At 41.0% G+C, this 17,446-nt stretch overlaps 1 protein-coding gene across 2 annotated transcripts; it reads right to left on the bottom strand.

Moving 5' to 3' along the window:
- Positions 1 to 12,042: 12,042 nt before the first annotated feature.
- On the bottom strand, positions 12,043 to 17,127 carry Scg2 (secretogranin II). 2 transcript variants are annotated; one of them, XM_051154010.1, is made up of 3 exons: positions 16,966 to 17,127; positions 13,163 to 14,129; positions 12,043 to 13,042 (listed from the first exon to the last, which is right to left on the bottom strand). In XM_051154010.1, exons 2-3 carry the CDS (start codon positions 14,113 to 14,115, stop codon positions 12,256 to 12,258), a joined length of 1,740 nt encoding a protein of 579 aa, XP_051009967.1. In that variant the 5' UTR covers positions 14,116 to 14,129; positions 16,966 to 17,127; the 3' UTR covers positions 12,043 to 12,255. The 2 variants fall into 2 exon arrangements, with proteins under 2 accessions (XP_051009967.1, XP_051009966.1); XM_051154009.1 differs by having other exon boundaries at positions 12,043 to 14,129.
- Positions 17,128 to 17,446: the final 319 nt, after the last annotated feature.

Raw genomic sequence — 17,446 nt, 5'->3', positions numbered from 1 at the left:
ACACCTACCTAGCCACAGTCCACAAGTCAGACAAGATCCCTGCAACTGCCCTGTAGGGCACTAGCAGAATACCTCTCTGGCATGCACAAGACCCTGGTTTTAATCCCAGCACCAAAAGGAAGAGAGATGGTTTATTTTGAAAACAGTTACAGGCGCCCCATGTGGTTCATATGAACAGTAAAGTATGTGAGGCACAGAGCAAAGTGACAGGTAAGGCCCATGGAAGCCAGATGAGATGGCTTACCCACAAGCCCTCTCTGCTTTTTGTAGGTCCCTGTGAGAATCACAGCCAGCCTCCATCTGGCACAATTTCGGACTCTGGCTCTAGGACTTTTTACATCACTCCAACATCTATAAGTAGAAGAGGGAGCCATTATGACACAAGACATAGAGGGGAGGGGCACCCACTCCCAGCTCAGTGTGAATAACAGACTGCTGCCTAGCTCTGATTTGCAAGGTTTTTGTTCTTTCCTTCTTTGAGGTGGTATGTTTTGTCTGTCTATCTCATGTATCTGTCTTCAGATGGAGAGGGTGCAGGAAAGCCAAAGTCTGTCTGCTGGTTACCCCTCTATAGCTCACAACTGCCCTTTAATTTATATATAGCTTTACTTTATAGCTTTTTCTAAATGCACCCATTGGTAAGGCAGTGTCCCTAACTAGACTAAAAGCAACTAGAAGGTAAACTTAAATTTTTAAATTTATCTTCCTCATAATAGCCATTAATCCCCTAAATTGAATTATTTAAGTAGCAAAGTGAAGATGGATGGATGAGTGAGTGATAAGAAAAATTAGGGAAGAGCTAAGCTCCCTTCTGCTTTTGCTCCAATATATTGCTGCTATTTTTTAGCCTGCCCTAGTCACATGACACAATGGGCTTTGAGTTGTTTCATCCATTACAGAAAAGTCAGCCAGACTGTCTGATTGTTTCTGGGTCCTGGGATGCAGTGGGAATGCTTGGGTACTGTTGATATTTCTGGCTGTAACTTGCAATCAATAACTCACATCTCTTTGGAATCCTCGGGTTTGATTTGACATCCAATACACTTTCACTGCAAGAATCCAATTTTCCTTCACACATATTTCCCTGATTATATAGATGTAAGGGAAGAAACATTATCAGAGGAAATGGAAATAAAAGAGAATTGTTTTCTTTTTCTCACTATCCAACATGTAAAAGGGAAAATATTGTAAAATACATAAAAATGTTAAAATCACTATTTCTTAGACCTTTTTTGCACAAACTTGCAGAAAACAAATAAATGACCGTAAAAACTTTTCTGTGGCTATTTGTTTCTTCCATATAATGACTCTTACTATAATAATAATATACTTCACAGGGGAAATGATAATATGCATATTAATATACATAGAGAAAATGTATTATCTTTATTTTCCATGTAGCTGTCCCATGCTTTCTTTTTAGTTCTAATTACCAGATTATCAACAACAACCCACCCACAAAAAGTTCGACCCAAACTCAATTAACCCAATATCAAATAGAAAACACATACCTCTCTTTAAGAAAAAGGCCTCGTGTGTGGACTTTATCCATATAGTAGGAGAAATATACTACAATCCACAGACTCAAAGGAGATAAGTAGCAAAGAGGATCCAAGGGAGGATGCTTAAACCTCATTCAGCAGGAGAAATAGACAATGGAAGCAGTTGATGAGAGGGGACACTGTAGAGGGAGCACAGAGAGGAAATGAGGGTAGAGATCAGACCTGGGGAGGAGGGGGACAGAGAACCTGCAGAGAGAAGGGAAACCATGGGCAGAGGCATCTCTGTGACAAGCTGGAGACCTAAGACACAGTAGGCTTCTGCGAGGATAGGGGGGTGACTCTAGCTGAGACTCCTAGTAGCACAGGTCATGGAGACTAAAGAGGACACCCTCTAACTAGACAGGACTCCTAGTGGAGGAAAGGAAACAACAACCCACCTACAAAAAGTTCGGCCCAAAATTTACCCTGCCTACAAGATGTGCAGGAATTAAGATAGATCAGAGGTTGAGGAAATGTCCAACCAATGCCTGGCTCAACCTGGGACCCACCCCATGAGAGAAAGCCAACCACTGACACTATTAATGATACTCTGCTATGCTCACAGACAGGATCCTAGCATAGCTGTCCTCTGAGAGGCTTCACTGAGCAGCAGGTCAAAACAGATGCTGAGACTCACAGCCAAACTTTGGTTGAATGATGCTTAGGGAGTCTTGTAGAAAAGTGGGGGGAAGGATAGAAAAACCTGGCGATGACAGGTGCTCCACAAGAAGACCAACAGAGGCAACTAACCAGGGCCCAGAGGGGCTTGTGGAGACTAAAGCACCAACCAAGAGCCATGCATGGACTGGACCTAGGCCCCCTACACAAATGTAGCCGATGGGCAGCTCAGGCTTCATGTGGGCCACTTAGTAAGGGAAGCAGGGGCTGTCTCTGACAAGGACTCTCTTGCCTAGTTTTTGATCACTTCCCCCTGGTGGGGCTGCCTCAACAGGCCACAGGGGAAGAGGACACACTCAGTGTGTATGCACATACATTTTTTAGAAGTTAAACTATTAATATAGCTCTGAGGGAAGATGAGCAGAAACCTAGAATATAAAGTCATACATTCTTCTCAATCTTTTTCTTATTGTTGATTGTAGCTTGCCTTTACATAATTAGTCATTTAAAGATCAAATCCTAAGCTAAATAAAAACAGAGAGATCATGGCTTACTCCATTCTGCACCCTGAAGAGGCAGCTGACCTACTCCAGAGGCTTGCCCTAGGACTGCTACCAGCTTAGCTCTGTTTTCTTAAAGATGCAGGAAGTCTGTAGGTCGAAGCAGAAATCGCCTCCACTGGTCTTGTGCATTCTGAAGTTCATCCGGCATGGAGCTGATTGCACACTGCAGATCCAGGAAAGGCTGTAACCCTGGCTCTCCTGCTGCCATAGCAACCTGTTGGCTCAGAATGAATTGACTTATGAGATTATCACTAAGGGGGAAGGGGAGAGGCATCGATTTTATTTGCTTTTTAGTCAAGTCAATGTAACAGGCATGGAATGGAAAATCAAGGAAGAGTAATTTGCTGTTTTTAATCAAAACAGCATTTTAAAATCGTGTTTTGTTTATTTATTTGTTTGTTTGTCAAGGAGTGGTAAAGGAGAATGTATGCAGCCAGTAGAGGTCAGAGGACAGTTTCCAAGATTTGATTTCCTCCTTCCACCTTGTGGGTCCTGGGACCTAACTCAGGTTGTCAGGCTTGTCAGCAGGCTCCTTTGCATGCCGAATCACCTCGGTAGTTCCTAAACTGCACGTTGAAAAAGAGAAACAGGAAAAAAACTTTGTTATTAGATATCCTTAAATCTGTAGATATTATCTTCCCATCAATTTCTCATCTTCAGGAAATAGACAACAAATAAATATGGTAAATCGGTCACAGCTTTCTTAAACAAAATGGAAAGATGTAAACAATAATCATAGGAAAGAGTCATATCACATAGAAACGTCCTCTGTTTTCCCTGCCCTGCCCACATGGGCTAATTTTAGAATGAAATGGGATTGTAAACAGAATATAACCCTAAATTGCTGATGTCTGCCACCCACAACCCTCTCAACATTTCTCACGAAGTGGACTGAACCAAATCGGACCTACGACAATTAGAAACAGAATGTGGTGCTCCTTAACCAAACACTTTCTCCAAATAGTTACCACGTAGGGGACAGAAACTAATAGTGAGAGACCAATGTGTCAGGATATAACTGCGTGCTGCAGCAACAGGAGGAACCTCAGCAGCCACTACATCAAACCTAAGGGAGGGAAGGAGGGAGGGAGGGAGGGAGGGAGGGAGGGAGGGAGGGAGGGAGGGAAGGGAGAGAAGGATGGATGGGGAAGGGAGAGAGAGGACTGATAAATAGCAAATCTCAAGTCATCAGCAGTCTTTTCTTTTCTTTTTTCTTTTTTTGAAACAGGGTGTCTCTGTGTAGCCTTGACTGTCCTGGCCTCACTTTGTAGACCAGGCTACTCACAGAGATCCTCCTGTCTCTGTCTCCCTGAGTGCTAGGATTACAGGCATGTGCCACCACTCCCAGCTATCAATACATTTTTATGTGAAAAGATATCCTGAGAGTAGAGACACAAATACACGTGTGGCTTTGGTCTTCCACAAAACAATTACTGATAGCTGCTATAATGAGCCATTGGAGAATAAAAACTAGTGAACACTTGGAGAGAAGCTGCCATCTTGTTTCCATATCAAAAGAAGTAAAAACCAGGTAAAGTTCCTCATCCTTGCTTCTTTCCACCCATCAGAAGTTCCAAGATCAAAGCCTACAGGGCATCCCAGTCTTGGAGCAGTCAGGAATAACAGCTACAGAGTAGGTAGCATCAGCTTTAGTAGCCACATGGCCTAACTGAGATACCTTTTATCAACATGTGGCTAATGCCCACACCATAATTATAACAGTAACTTCTTCTTCTATTAGAAAAATAACTATAATTTTCACCTATATTGACTTAAAAGATAGTAGAAATATTTGTTATGCTACAAGGCTGTTCTATCTGAACAGATTACCTAATCGTAACATGGGGCTCTTTTGATAGTGTGATGTCACACTATAAATATAGATGTACCTAGTTTTCAGGAGCTGGGGTCTTTTGTCTAGCTCTTTCTGGTTAAGCCACAGACATATATGAGCCCCTACAAAGTTTCTATGCCTTCTTGTACTAGAGATTTCACATGGAACACTATTTAAATCTAAATGAAAAGTTGTGTTTTCTCCCATTTATTTGATTCTGTAAACATTTAAAATAGGTCTTGTTATACATTTAAAATCTGTTTTGATACAATAAAATATTTATAGATGTAATAGTGCAAGAGTTTGAATACTGGGATCCAAAGATGGGTACTGTTTGGGGGTTGGAGCTGGAATCTTTGGAAGGCGACCCCTCACTGGAGGAAGTGGATTCTTGGGAGTGGGTGTTGTCTGGCACAGCTTCCTGTCCCACAACTGCTTCGCGATCCACTCAGATATGAGCAGCAGTCTTACGTTACTGGTGTCGCAGCTATGAGCTCTTCTTCTACCATGCTTTTCCTCATGTGATGACCATCTGCGCCGTCAAACTGTGACCTACAATCAATCCCTTAAGCTACTATGGCATTTGAGCACAGCAATGAGAAGCAACTAATAAAAAAATTGGTACCATGAATTGGGTGTCTGCAATCACATCTGTGCCTGTGAACTGAATCTCGGTTAAAATGTCTCTAGGTGTCTCTCTCAGCTGCCAAGACACAGGGTGCCATGAAAGCTTCATCTTCCCCTGCATTCTCTTTTGGAACACTATTCTTTCCAATGAACTTGTATTTGAACTGCCTGGAGCTTCTAATGAATGGAATCTTGCCTTCAGGGCACCATTAATATTGCCCAGCACAGAACGAAAAATAAACTAATGGTGCTGATCGTTAACGGCGACGACCGTTTCACCTACATCTTCCTTATATGCACCGTCTGCAACTTTACCTGTCCCTTGTTCCCTCGCCAAACTGCACATTTGAAAACACCTTTCTTCTCTGCTCCTTGCTTTGAATTCTTACTATAAACCCCACTAAACAAAATGAGAAGTAACCACCCCACAGCCTGAGTGTCATAAAATTTCTTCCATTAAAAAGTTTAGCCCATTACTTTTGAATTCAGGTTCACTCAAATTTTCAGAACACAGGAAGAACTGTGAATTGCTAATATTGTTATTATTTGAAACCTCATGAGAGCAGCCTTTACTGTCCACAGTCATATAGGTATTCTCGTCTTCCAACCAGAATGGCCCACTAGGCTCTTACTAAATTATTTTAGGGCTTTTCCTGCCTGTACCTTCAAACTTTCCACAATCCTCACACAAAACAAGTTCGAAAGTCTTAGGACCCACACAATCAGGTTTATGGCTGTCAACTTTTTGGTCAACCTATGCAGAGATTGTCTCCTAGACCTGGGATCTGAGGACCTTATCGAGTGGGGGCACACTACAACCTAATGCTATAGACAGCCTTACTTTAATTTCAGTGTACCTTTATACGCAGGTGTAACAAAGAAAGCAATGGCCCAAGGAAGGTTGTTTGAACTTAGAAAAACCTGACCAGAAAATCATGCTGGCACTTACTTTAGAACATATCTGGGAAAGCACGAAAGCAAGGCAGAAGGCCGTATCCAGATTCAGGATACACCGACCAGATTGGGTTCTAGAGCTATGCTCTGACATCCAACAAGAGTAAACATGTCTTATACATTGAATGTGTTTGTCACATGGAGCGCAAAATCACCTCCAAGACTGATCCATGGAACAAAACGCATCTGAGGTAAAAGGCCCTCTGCCTTTTTTCTCCCGAGCCTCTCTCATAATTGCCCAGGGCATTGGTCACCACAAGTCATTCTTTTGATCATGTTCCAGCATAAGTTACTATGGCATGCTCTGCTTTACAGCACTCTATGGTTTCTTTAACCCATACCTCCTGAGTCTTCCATATCCTTCCTGAAAACCAGTTCACGAAACCTATTACCATGTGATCAGGTTTATTGCAACAACAGTTCTACATCTCAGTACCAAACTTCAGCATTGAACAAGGACCATATAGTAAATAACTTAAAGAATAAAGACTATTTGATTCTTGTTCAGGGTCTATAGTACATTGTGGTAGGTGGTATGGTGGTTTAATCTACAGTGTCAATCATAGAGCAATAAATTGGGAGCACGAGGATTCAGTTGGCTTTCTCCCTTTTCACTTTATATTCAGCATGGAACTCCAACCCACAGGGTGTTGCTACCCTCATTTAGGATAGGTCTTAACCTCTCCAGTTCAACCTCTATGGAAATGACCTCACAAATGCACTCAAAGATGTATCTCATTAATGCCCTAGGTGCTTTCCAATCCAAGTTGTAATCAGAATTAACCCTCACAGCCATTAATTAAAGTATTTCAAGAACAAGGAGTTGGTGGCAAGGTTTGTAACTTGGAGGTCACTGCCTGTTTTAGTAAGCCACTATTATGGAGAGATGGTAGCAAATGCCCAACTAATGGAGATTTGAGAAGGGGTGAAGGTTGATATATGCACAAAACTTTTAGAAAGGATTTTTTTTCAAGAGGGGAAAAAGAGAAGTGGAACAGTGTATTCAGGGGTAGGAGTTAGATGGCTCGGTTTGCAGATTGTAGAAAGCAGTCTATTTGTTTATTGATAACCGTGATCAACGCAACAAAGATAGAGCAAATTGTTAGATCAATTTTCCCTAATAAAGAAGAGAACAGATCCAGTGCACAAATCAGAGGGTTACTAAAAGCTAGAGCACAGATCAAACATTTAAAGCAACAAAATCAAGATTGAGAAAACAGAGGTAAAAGTGGGAAGCTGGGGACCTTCTTCTTCTGATGATTCATCTTTTCCCAGTGACTCTGGAAGTGAGACAACCATCTAGCAACACAGACCATGGAGACTGTGTTGACTCTTCTAGGACAGAAAGAAGTGTATATTATCGTCTAAGGAATGAGAAACTGAACAGATTAGAGACATATGAGCATCACAGGGCAGCGTTGTAGGTCACTTGGGGCCTATAAGAAAGAACTTAAAATTAAATATGCCAGTGTGGTTATATGTCTTGCTCTTGTTAGGTGCAGTTGTAGGGGAGAGAGAATGAGTGGGTAGAGAATTGCTTTAACTAAAGTTGTTGTTTATCAAAGAAATTACAATGAGACATTAGAGACAGAAGATAATTAAGAATGGCCGCAAGGGAGTGATTATAATGACTAGCCGTGTGATGTATGCTTGACAAGGTGTGTTATGAAGAATACAGGGGGGGAGGGGCAGGGGGGAGAAGAGAGCCTAGAAAGATAATAAGTAGATTACACTGGGAGGCAGAGGCCAGAAGGGTTTTTAGAATTGAGATGGGGACTGAAAATCTGTAATGCAAATGCCTCGACAATGCGCTGGAGATTTGAATTTAGGATAGGTATCAGTGACTACAAAGGAAAAGATCACAGGCCGACTACTGCAAGTGAAGGGTGGAGACCAGACATCTTCATAGATGCTGTAGTCAAAAAGTGTTCAGACACAAGCAAGCTACAGAGTGAGCAAAACCATTGCCCTAGTTTCCTTTCTGTTGCTGTGATAAAATACTACGACTTGATGGAGAAAGATTTTATTTGGCTAACAATTCTCGGATAGGTCCATCACTGTGGAAGAGTGGGGACAGGAACTTGGAGTAGCCACTCACAACTACAGTAATACACAGAATACACACTTGCCTACGTGCTCAGCTTTCTTTACTCTTACAGAGCTCAGGACCCAAGCCCAAGGAATGGTGCCACCCACAATGAGCTAGGTCTTTACACCTCAATTAACCTGATTGAAAAAAATAACCCCTCAGGGGCAAGTATAATCTAGGAAATCTATAAGAACTCTTTTCCCAGGTGATTCTAGTTTGTGTCAAGTTAACTATTAAAACTTAAGAGTCATAATTACTCTCTTTCATAGGTGAGGGGAAGTGACCTGGGGCAAAAAGTGACCCCAGCAATGTGACATAATATGAGCTTATGTGAGATTAGCAGTTTATGTGAAAAGAATGCATCACAGACAATAAAAAAGAAACAAGGAAGAGAGGTGGAAGGAAGCAGGAAGTTTAAGGGTCAATTGGGTTCATATAGAGGAAGAAGTGGGAAGGGTGTTCAGAGAAGTTGGTACAGGGTGTTTATTATTGACCTTAGAATAAAAAAGCAAAGCATAAAAGCTTCTAGAATATGAGAACGTGAGATTTAGAAAAGTGAAATTCAAGTTTAGGGAGGCTAGGATGTGGGAGATAAAGATGACTTGGAAGCCTGGTTACAAAGAGCACAAAATAAGATGAGTGCTAATTGTCCCCAAGGCAGATTGTTTTAGTTACTTTTCAGTTGCAATGGGGGAAAAATGCTATGGCCAAAAGTGACTTAAGGAAGAGAGAAAGTATTGTGACTCGTGGTTCCAGAGGGATAAGAGCCCCATTATGTCAGGTAAGCATGCCAGAAAGGGCAGACATGGCAGGAGGAGCAGACAGTTGAGCTCTCGCCTCTTCAAAAGCAAGCGCAAAGCAAAGAGAGTAGGCTGGAAATATGGCCAAGCTCTGTACTCTGAAAGCCTGTTCCCAGAGATACACTGCACACAGCAAGGCTGCACCACCCAAGCCTCCCCAAAGAGCACCACCCACTGGGAACCAGGTGTTGGAGTACCTGAGTTTCTGTATGACATTTCTCATTCAACCCACCACAGGAGCTCATGGATAGACCATGAGCACTGAAAGGAGTGACGAACTGGGTTGTTGAGAATCTTGCTGAGAGCAGGTAGAATGCTAGGCCCCCATCTGATTCTGGATGGTAGACTCCTACAGGGTGGGGCCAGTTCCTCCTCCCAGTGTTAACCTTTGGAGGGTATATACTTAGAGAACCTTGATCTGTGATGAAGGAGGCTTCTGGCTGAGAGAGGGATAACATTGCCCTAATTCCAATTAATTTATCATCTACATCCTTGAATGGTACTTGGAGCCTCATTTCCTATGCTAAAGAGCAAAATAGTAAAGTACTTATGAAAAAATGAATCAGAAATAAGTAAGTAATGAGTCATTAGCTGAGGATATGGTGGTACTGGAAAAAGGCAAAGATGTTTGTTGAGTGATGGCTGGGGGAGGTCAGGTGAAGAATATATAATCCAAACTAAGTACCACCCGCAATGCCTGTCCTGACACTTGTGGTGTCTTCATTAGAATTTCATCAAAGTGGAAGCCTAATTGACAGTTTAAGAGAAACGTAGCATGACATAGCAGAAGTATGACATCACACCCGCCCTGTTAATCCATCCTGGACCCTGACTGGCTATGCCTGCCAGCTTGTTCTTACTGTCCAGCGTCTTAGTCGATTGTTTAAAGATCATGGTAAAGGCGATCATCTACTAGGTCAGATGAGGGTGTTACACTCATGTTTTTGCTTAGGGCTTCCAAGAAAACAGTCATGTAATAGCTCAGGATCCAAGAAGCAACTTAATGCACAATATATAAAACTGGCGAGTGTATACTGTGTGGGCAGCCTCTGTGGCACATTGAATGCAGGGTAGTTTCAGACCACACAGGTATCCTGAATCTATCTGCTTGAAGCAGCCTCAGTTTGTCCCTGGATGTCTCTTTGCATCTGACTCCAAAGATGACAAATGCCCAGCAGGTGAGCATGTGCATGAGGGTTATATGGATAGTGACGAGTTACAGCCTCATTCCACCATCCACAAGCAACCATTGCCCCTTTCATAAGGCTACCTTCTGACAAAGGAAATTCTTGTCTTGAACCTACTTGAGAGTGCAAACCACAGGTTAGATACTCTGTGCAGAAAATTACCTCTAAGGTTCCTTGAGCCGGGCGTGGTGGCGCATGCCTTTAATCCCAGCACTCGGGAGGCAGAGGCAGGCGGATCGCTGTGAGTTCGAGACCAGCCTGGTCTACAAAGTGAGTCCAGGATGGCCAAGGCTACACAGAGAAACCCTGTCTCGAAAAAAAAAAAAAAAGAAAAAAGAAAAAGAAAAAGAAAAAGAGAAAGAAAGAAAGAAAGAAAAGAAAATCTGTATTTAGTGTTCTCCCAATTCTCCCAGTACCTTTGACACTTCAGAGAACTCCAGGGACACAGCCACAAGCACATATATACAGGCACACACACACATAGATGCACACACACACATACATATGTACATGTACACACCCGGATACATGTGTATATACACCATCCCTTGGAAGTGATCCATACTGAAATCTCATGAGCCTGTCACCATTTCATGTCCCACCCTTCAGCCAAGGATACTTATAGTCAGGCAGAATAAGGAAGTGGCTAAAAATACAGATTTTTTTTCACACTCAAATGCTGGATGCCTTTTGGAATATTACTAAAATTTTTCTGATTTTGTTTTTCCGGATACAAAGTAGGATATTAAAATTCATCTTTGACAGTGAGGTAGTGTGAAGCAAGTGAGCCAAAGTCCATGAAGGGTCTCTATAGATAGTGTCTGACATATAACTATTATTGGCTATTTGTTTGTAGCCACTATGATTTTATTGCCCACCTGAATGTTTTTGTCATCTTGGCTGTTATTGTTAACCCTGCATTGACACATGAGAATGCTAATGTCATGCTCTATGTTCACTGTAACAGATTGTGCCATGCCCTGATCCACCAAAGCAGGAGACAGAGTAGGTGGTCTGGTTCCAGTCAGGTCCGACCTTGCTTGTGATGGGTCACTCATTCTGCAATCAGCATTCTCTTGGGAGAATTAATGTGACCTGGGGATGTGCAGCTTCACTTCTGATTGTCATGTGCACAGCAACTAAACTTCCTTCTTCCTCCCTTCCTCCTCCCTTTCTTCTTCCCATCCTTCCTATTCTATTTTCCTCCTCCCCCTCTTTTTCTCCCGGCCCCTCCCCCTCCCTCTTTTCTTTCATTTTGATGTTGTTTATGAGTGTGGACATTTTAATGTCTTTCATTCATATAAATTATATGTAAACTGTAAGGATTATACCCAAAGGCTTACTTTGCTAATGAGGTATGTAGGAAACCATGAAGAGACATAAGGCTGTGGGGGAATGTTCATAGCATTGTGCAGGCAGAAACTACAATCACGTATGAGATTCGTAACTTCTTACCTGGATTGCCTGTGAACAGTAATAATTTTTCTCCCTTCACTCCGTTCTGCTTGATCCATAGTATTTCTCTCTGGTTTCCAGAATGAAAAGTCCAAAGGTATCCAGAAATAACATTTATTTAATCAACAATAAAGCACACAATAGAAAAGGCCTTATAAGTAAAACTATATATTTATAATGCTTTATTGGTTTTTTTCCAGAACTCCACAAAACATTACAGACAGTAACAAAATAGTTCAATAAATGTTAAAAACTTCCAAGATAAGTATAGGATACTCTTTATCCTGTGCGAGCACTGCCAATGCCATGACCATTGGATACACCAGTCAGCACTGTCATAGATATCTTTCTTGAATAAAGGACATATTTTTGTAAATCTGGGAATCATAACATTTACACATATCCATACACAAGATAACAGCTCAGAATAAGTGAGGCAGATCCCCAAAATGACCAGGAGTCATCTGCCTGTACATCACTAAAAGAGATTACAGTGTTAACAGGATAGAGGTCAACACACTTAGGAGAAATATAGGGGTTGGTTCACTTGGGGAAAAGGAGGAAATTTGGGCAATAGTTAAAGCTGTTTACATGTTTTCCATGGCCCTCTTGGCAAGATGCTCCCTTCCCTGCTCTGCCTTTTCTTGGTTGAGGTACTCCAGCACTTTCATGAGCATATCTTCATCCAAGTACTGTCTGTTTGAGGTGTCATCAATCTTCAGGGATCCCACAGGCAGCCTTTTGCTCACCGTGGCCAGTTTCTCAGTTTCCTGGGAGCCTCCTTGACCCAGATGTTCCTTGATGGCCTGTTCAAGTTGCTCTTCTTCTTGGAGGTCATCTTCCGAGGAGCCTTGGCCAGTCATTCTCTTCAGCTGGTTGGTATTCATGAGCTCAGGGTACTTAACCAGAATCCTGGCCAAGTACTCTCCCAGTTCTTGGTCCTTATCATTCATATTTTCATAAGGTGCTTGTCGGCTTTCAACATCTGGGATCCAGGCTGCTTTGGGAATTTGGCTGGCTCTAGATATCCCAGGACCATAGGGAAGCCTCAGTAGAGCCTTGTCTCGGCTATATTGATTAGGGTAATACGGGGGCTTCTGGTTTGCTGCATTCTCCATCCCTAAAAGATTTAAAATGTCCTCAACACTGAGCCCTTCAGGCAAGGCCTCTATCACAGCACGACCAGGTGCCTTGGGATACCCACCCTTGGAGAGCATCTTACTTTGAAACATGTCTGGACGGTCAATGTCAGCCTCTGGGATGTCATCCAGATCAACAGGAAGCTCCAGATCCTGATCTGGCTCCACCAACCCATTTAGCTTCTCTCCAGCTTTGAGCATCTCAATTAAGTCTTCAGGGGGTATCTGCAAATTCCTGGAAATTTCAATCAGCTGATAAATAGGCTGAGAATCAAGTGATTTCTCAAGAAGCCTGGCTGCCCTTTCCCCATTTTGCCCATTCTGTGACCTCCCACTGTCCACAGCATTCACTAACCTTCTCAAGTAGGTGATGACTTTGGAGGCATCTTCTGAGAGTTGGTCCTTACCCTCTTTCCGGTTATCTTCATCCTGGAGCCCCAACTGCCCTGAACGTTTCACTTCTTCGTTGATTTGTTCATTTTTTTCCATGTTCTCTTTGCTGTCTCTCACCTCTTCCTGAGTCTGAGTCTCTATTTTCTCCTCTATGGGGCTCCAGTCTTCTCCCCCGACCACATCTTCGTAGGCAATGTTGTTGGTCTTATACATGTCATCTTCATCATCCGTGTAGAGCTTTTGATCTTCATCCACCTTCTCTCTCTTCTGGTTGCTTGGCCCAGTCAGTTTCCCCAGTTCTTGGAACACAGACTCGAGCGTAGCAAGACTTTGGGGTGTGTATTGTTCTTCTACTATTTCATTTGTACGTTTAAAGGGGTTTTCTCTGGAATTCTCTTCATACATGAGAGGGAACCTCATGTGCTTGAGTTTCCTCTCTGGCCACTGTGGAGTCTCATAGTCATCAGCCGTGTCCACAGGGAAGTTCTTCTCCAGATTCAAGGCATAGGGCTTGTTCTCCTTAGGAGCAGATGGAGGCTCATTTTCAGCCTGCCTCAAAGCCTCAAGTATTATCCTCATCCACTCGTCTTCACTCAGACCATCCCTTGAGCTCTCCACCAAGTGACTTTCTTCTCCGTTTTCTTTGAGTTGAAGGGGAATAGAGATGCCTTGGTATGGATTGTAGTCTGGGCTGTTTTCTTCTCTGTGAGCCTGCTGCTTGAGCTTTTCTATGTACTCCAAAGCCTTGATCATTTCAGGACTAGGAAATTTTTGGACATTCTCCAATCTGAGGTCTGGTTCTTTCTGAAGCAGCTGGTTTCTCTGGAAGGAAGCTGCTTTGGATCCAGAGATGAGGAAAATTAAGTGTATAAGAAGCAGAACTGCTCCAAATTGGTGGGTCTTAGCTTCAGCCATGTCTTAAAGATTTCCTTAAAACACAGAAAACAGGAGTTGTCACAAATGAAACAAGCTAGAAGAAACAATGAAAAGAAAAGAAAAACAAAAAGCCCGAGGGGGAATGGAGAAGAAATAATTTCATATTTCACTATCTAAAATTCATGAATACTTTCTATATGATTCTCACAATCTAACCATAAAAAATTATAGGAAAATTGTTACTTATTTGCCTCAGGCTTGTCTGATATTGTGTGGGAGAAAAACAGTAACATGGAGGTTCTCAAATTTTGTATCTTCCATTTACAAATTACCAGTTTGATTTTTATCAGGTTTCTTTTCAATAAAACAACACTTTCTAAAATGCTATAATTATTTCAAATAACAATCTATGATAATAAATCACAAAATAATTTCTCATGACACATGCACATGTACACACAATTACCCCATAAGACTGTGTCAAAATAACAGCCCAGTTAATTTATTCTTGGAATTAACCATCCAATTTTGTTTTAGAAATTAACAGCTCTACATGATAATGCACTAAAATATTATTGTCAATGATACTGGGTACCTTTATACATGGGTCCTGGTCAACTCACTGATGGACCTGGGTTCTCCCAGGTCTCACCTAGTATGCTAAACCAAGGACAACCTGCTAAATTAATAACCTACACTGGTTTAAATTTTTCTGTGTTCCAATACTTTAATAATTGTATTAGGACTGACTTGCAAAATGCAATTATGGTTATATTTTTCATCTTCCCTCTAGTGTATAGTAAATAAACAGATGCTGCACAGAGAACATAAGTTTACTTAACTAGTCTATTTCTAAGCATGTGAGTGCTCAGATTCAGATTGTCTTATGTCTGTGTCTATTTCTGTAGGGACCTGTGAAATCTTAAATGACTCACACTGTTAGAAAATCTTTAAATAACCACGGTGTAACTCCCAATTTAGATAAACACAGACTATGTGTTGAATTCTTCCTACTTAAAAAAACCTTCATTCATTTTTTTCTCCAATATTTAAAAAAATCTCACAGATGGATTAGTGAGAGGAATCACTTATACATTTCCTGTTTGGCATTACTGCTATTAGAGAGGCCCTTTCAGTCCTTTCAAATTCTTTTGTAAACAAATTCATGTAAATATGTTTATAAGTTTATCCATGTTTTCAGTGCATCATGGTTTTGTGATAGATAACCAAAGTTATATGATGACAATTTTCTGTTATATCAGACATCAAAACATTGCTTAACAGTTCTTGCTGAGAATGTTATATTTTTTTTAGATCTGTCAAAAGGCTTCAAGTATAGAAACTTCCTTCACATAAACACATGGACTCATTTAAATTACCACTAAGTAGGTTATTTAAGCACACACAGAATGTTTTCAAAATAAATAAATACTTAAAGAAATTGTACTCATAAAATTCTAAGTAATATAATTTAGTTCAAATAAAGGTAATATAGTATATACAATATAAACTTTATACTATTCTAGGATTGATTTAGCTTTGGCAATCAATTTTCACCACTGTCACTTTAAATGTAATCTTGAAAACAATATTGAGTATATTTGCTTTGAAGCCATTATCTTGACATATTCTCAGCACATTTTAACATACAGAGTACATGATTATCTGTGAAACCCATATTTTGGAAGGACACTTTTCTGTAGAATCAGAGAAGAATGCTCATTGCAGTTTGAACCACAGCCTAACAAGCATGGCCATTTCGTTACTGATTCAGGTTCACTTTGGATGACACGGTTGTTGCCTTTAAAACTCAAAGGACTTCATTTTCCCAGGAGCATCTCTTACAAGCAGTGAAGGTGGTTTTTAATAGTTCTAATATCTTATATAGAGTCTGATTTTAATTTTAACTTTCTGAAACCCAGATGGTAGGAACACTGTTTCTCCCAGGACAGCTATTAATGAAGCTTCTCACAGTAAAAACATCTTTCTGATGAAATTAGCTGGGCACACTGACACTGAAGCACCAACACATGTAAAGATATCTAATTTAAACAACTCAACTAGTAGGATAAACACAAACACGTTCGTTTCAGTTATCTTCTTTGGCAAAGTAACACATGAGCTTTTTCAACCAAAGCATTAAAATTACCATTGCAATCTATACAGCTCTCTATACAGCTCTATATACTTTGTTCCACGAATTCAAAGTCATCATTTCATTGTAATTTCATAGTCACTAAATCCAAGGTAATATCCCAAAGTAATAGCTCACATTTGAAAAAGGAAGAAATCAGTGTTCAAAATCATTCTCAGCTACTTTCTCAGGACTAATATTAGCATACAATATCATAAGCCCTTCTGGAATATACCTGTTCATAAAATAATTGATAGTTAATTCAGAGTTTCCATAAGGTGAATATCAAAGAAAAAATATACAGATCCAAATTGATTGCCTCTGTGACTCATGTGGTTAATGGCATTTGAATCCTTGTAAATTGACTGTTAAGAATATTAAGCATATAAATTCCTGGTTCTATTTCTGACTCTTGGGTGAAAAACAGTACATTAGGAAAAGGACCAAAGCATAAGGCTTGATTAACTTTACATTAATCAGCATGTTGACATTAAAATCCTCAACTTTTCTCCTCTCATTGCATACAGTTTTTCTCAATAACAGTCAATGCATATTCTCCAGCAAGTCCTGTAAATCAGAGAATTTCTCACTTATGCATGCATATAGAGTATCCTTGCCTAAAAAGCAGCAGGTTGCCTTTCAGTTATTCTATCAATATAAGCCTACCAAACAGTCTTTTTCCTCACGTCTTGGAAAAACAGGGTCGGACACGCAGTTGAGAACTTTTCAGAAAATAGAAGAGAAAGCAGTCTTACCTCTGTCTTATATGGTGTGGAAGGCTCCAAGCAGGCTCCTCTCTGCCACTGGGTGAGGGCTCCGGCAGTTTCAGCACCGGACAGCTCCCCGGCTTATAGCGAGCCTGGGCGCCTGACTCCGCATTCCACGCTGACGTCACCGGCTCAGCCTCAAACCCCAGCGCTGGTGAGCTTTTTCAAAGAATCCGAGAGAGAAAATAATCACTTTAGATATTTTTTTTTAAGCGCTGCATGCTTACGCCACCTGTCTTATGTAGCAAAAACTACAATTTTCTTTTTTCTTCTTCTTTTATCAGAATCTCCGAGGTTCGAAATAAAATGTCAGTACAAATTCCCTTAGAGAGAACGAAATCTGTCACATAGACATGACTAATTGCAAGGCCATTTCGTCTCAGTTTTCACGCCTTGTTTAGAAAGGTTTCTTGCGATTGTTGCCGTGCCATTGTTATGAGTTTTGCAGATAATGACTACCTTTTTTATT

The sequence above is a fragment of the Acomys russatus genome, chromosome 12, assembly GCF_903995435.1.
Source record: "Acomys russatus chromosome 12, mAcoRus1.1, whole genome shotgun sequence".
Taxonomy (NCBI): Eukaryota; Metazoa; Chordata; class Mammalia; order Rodentia; family Muridae; genus Acomys; species Acomys russatus.
This window is presented reverse-complemented; position numbering and strand designations above follow the sequence as displayed.

What these genes read in the sequence shown, in the direction of transcription:
- Scg2 (XM_051154009.1), bottom strand. Translation starts at nt 14,115, where the DNA reads ATGGCTGAAGCTAAGACCCACCAATTTGGAGCAGTTCTGCTTCTTATA.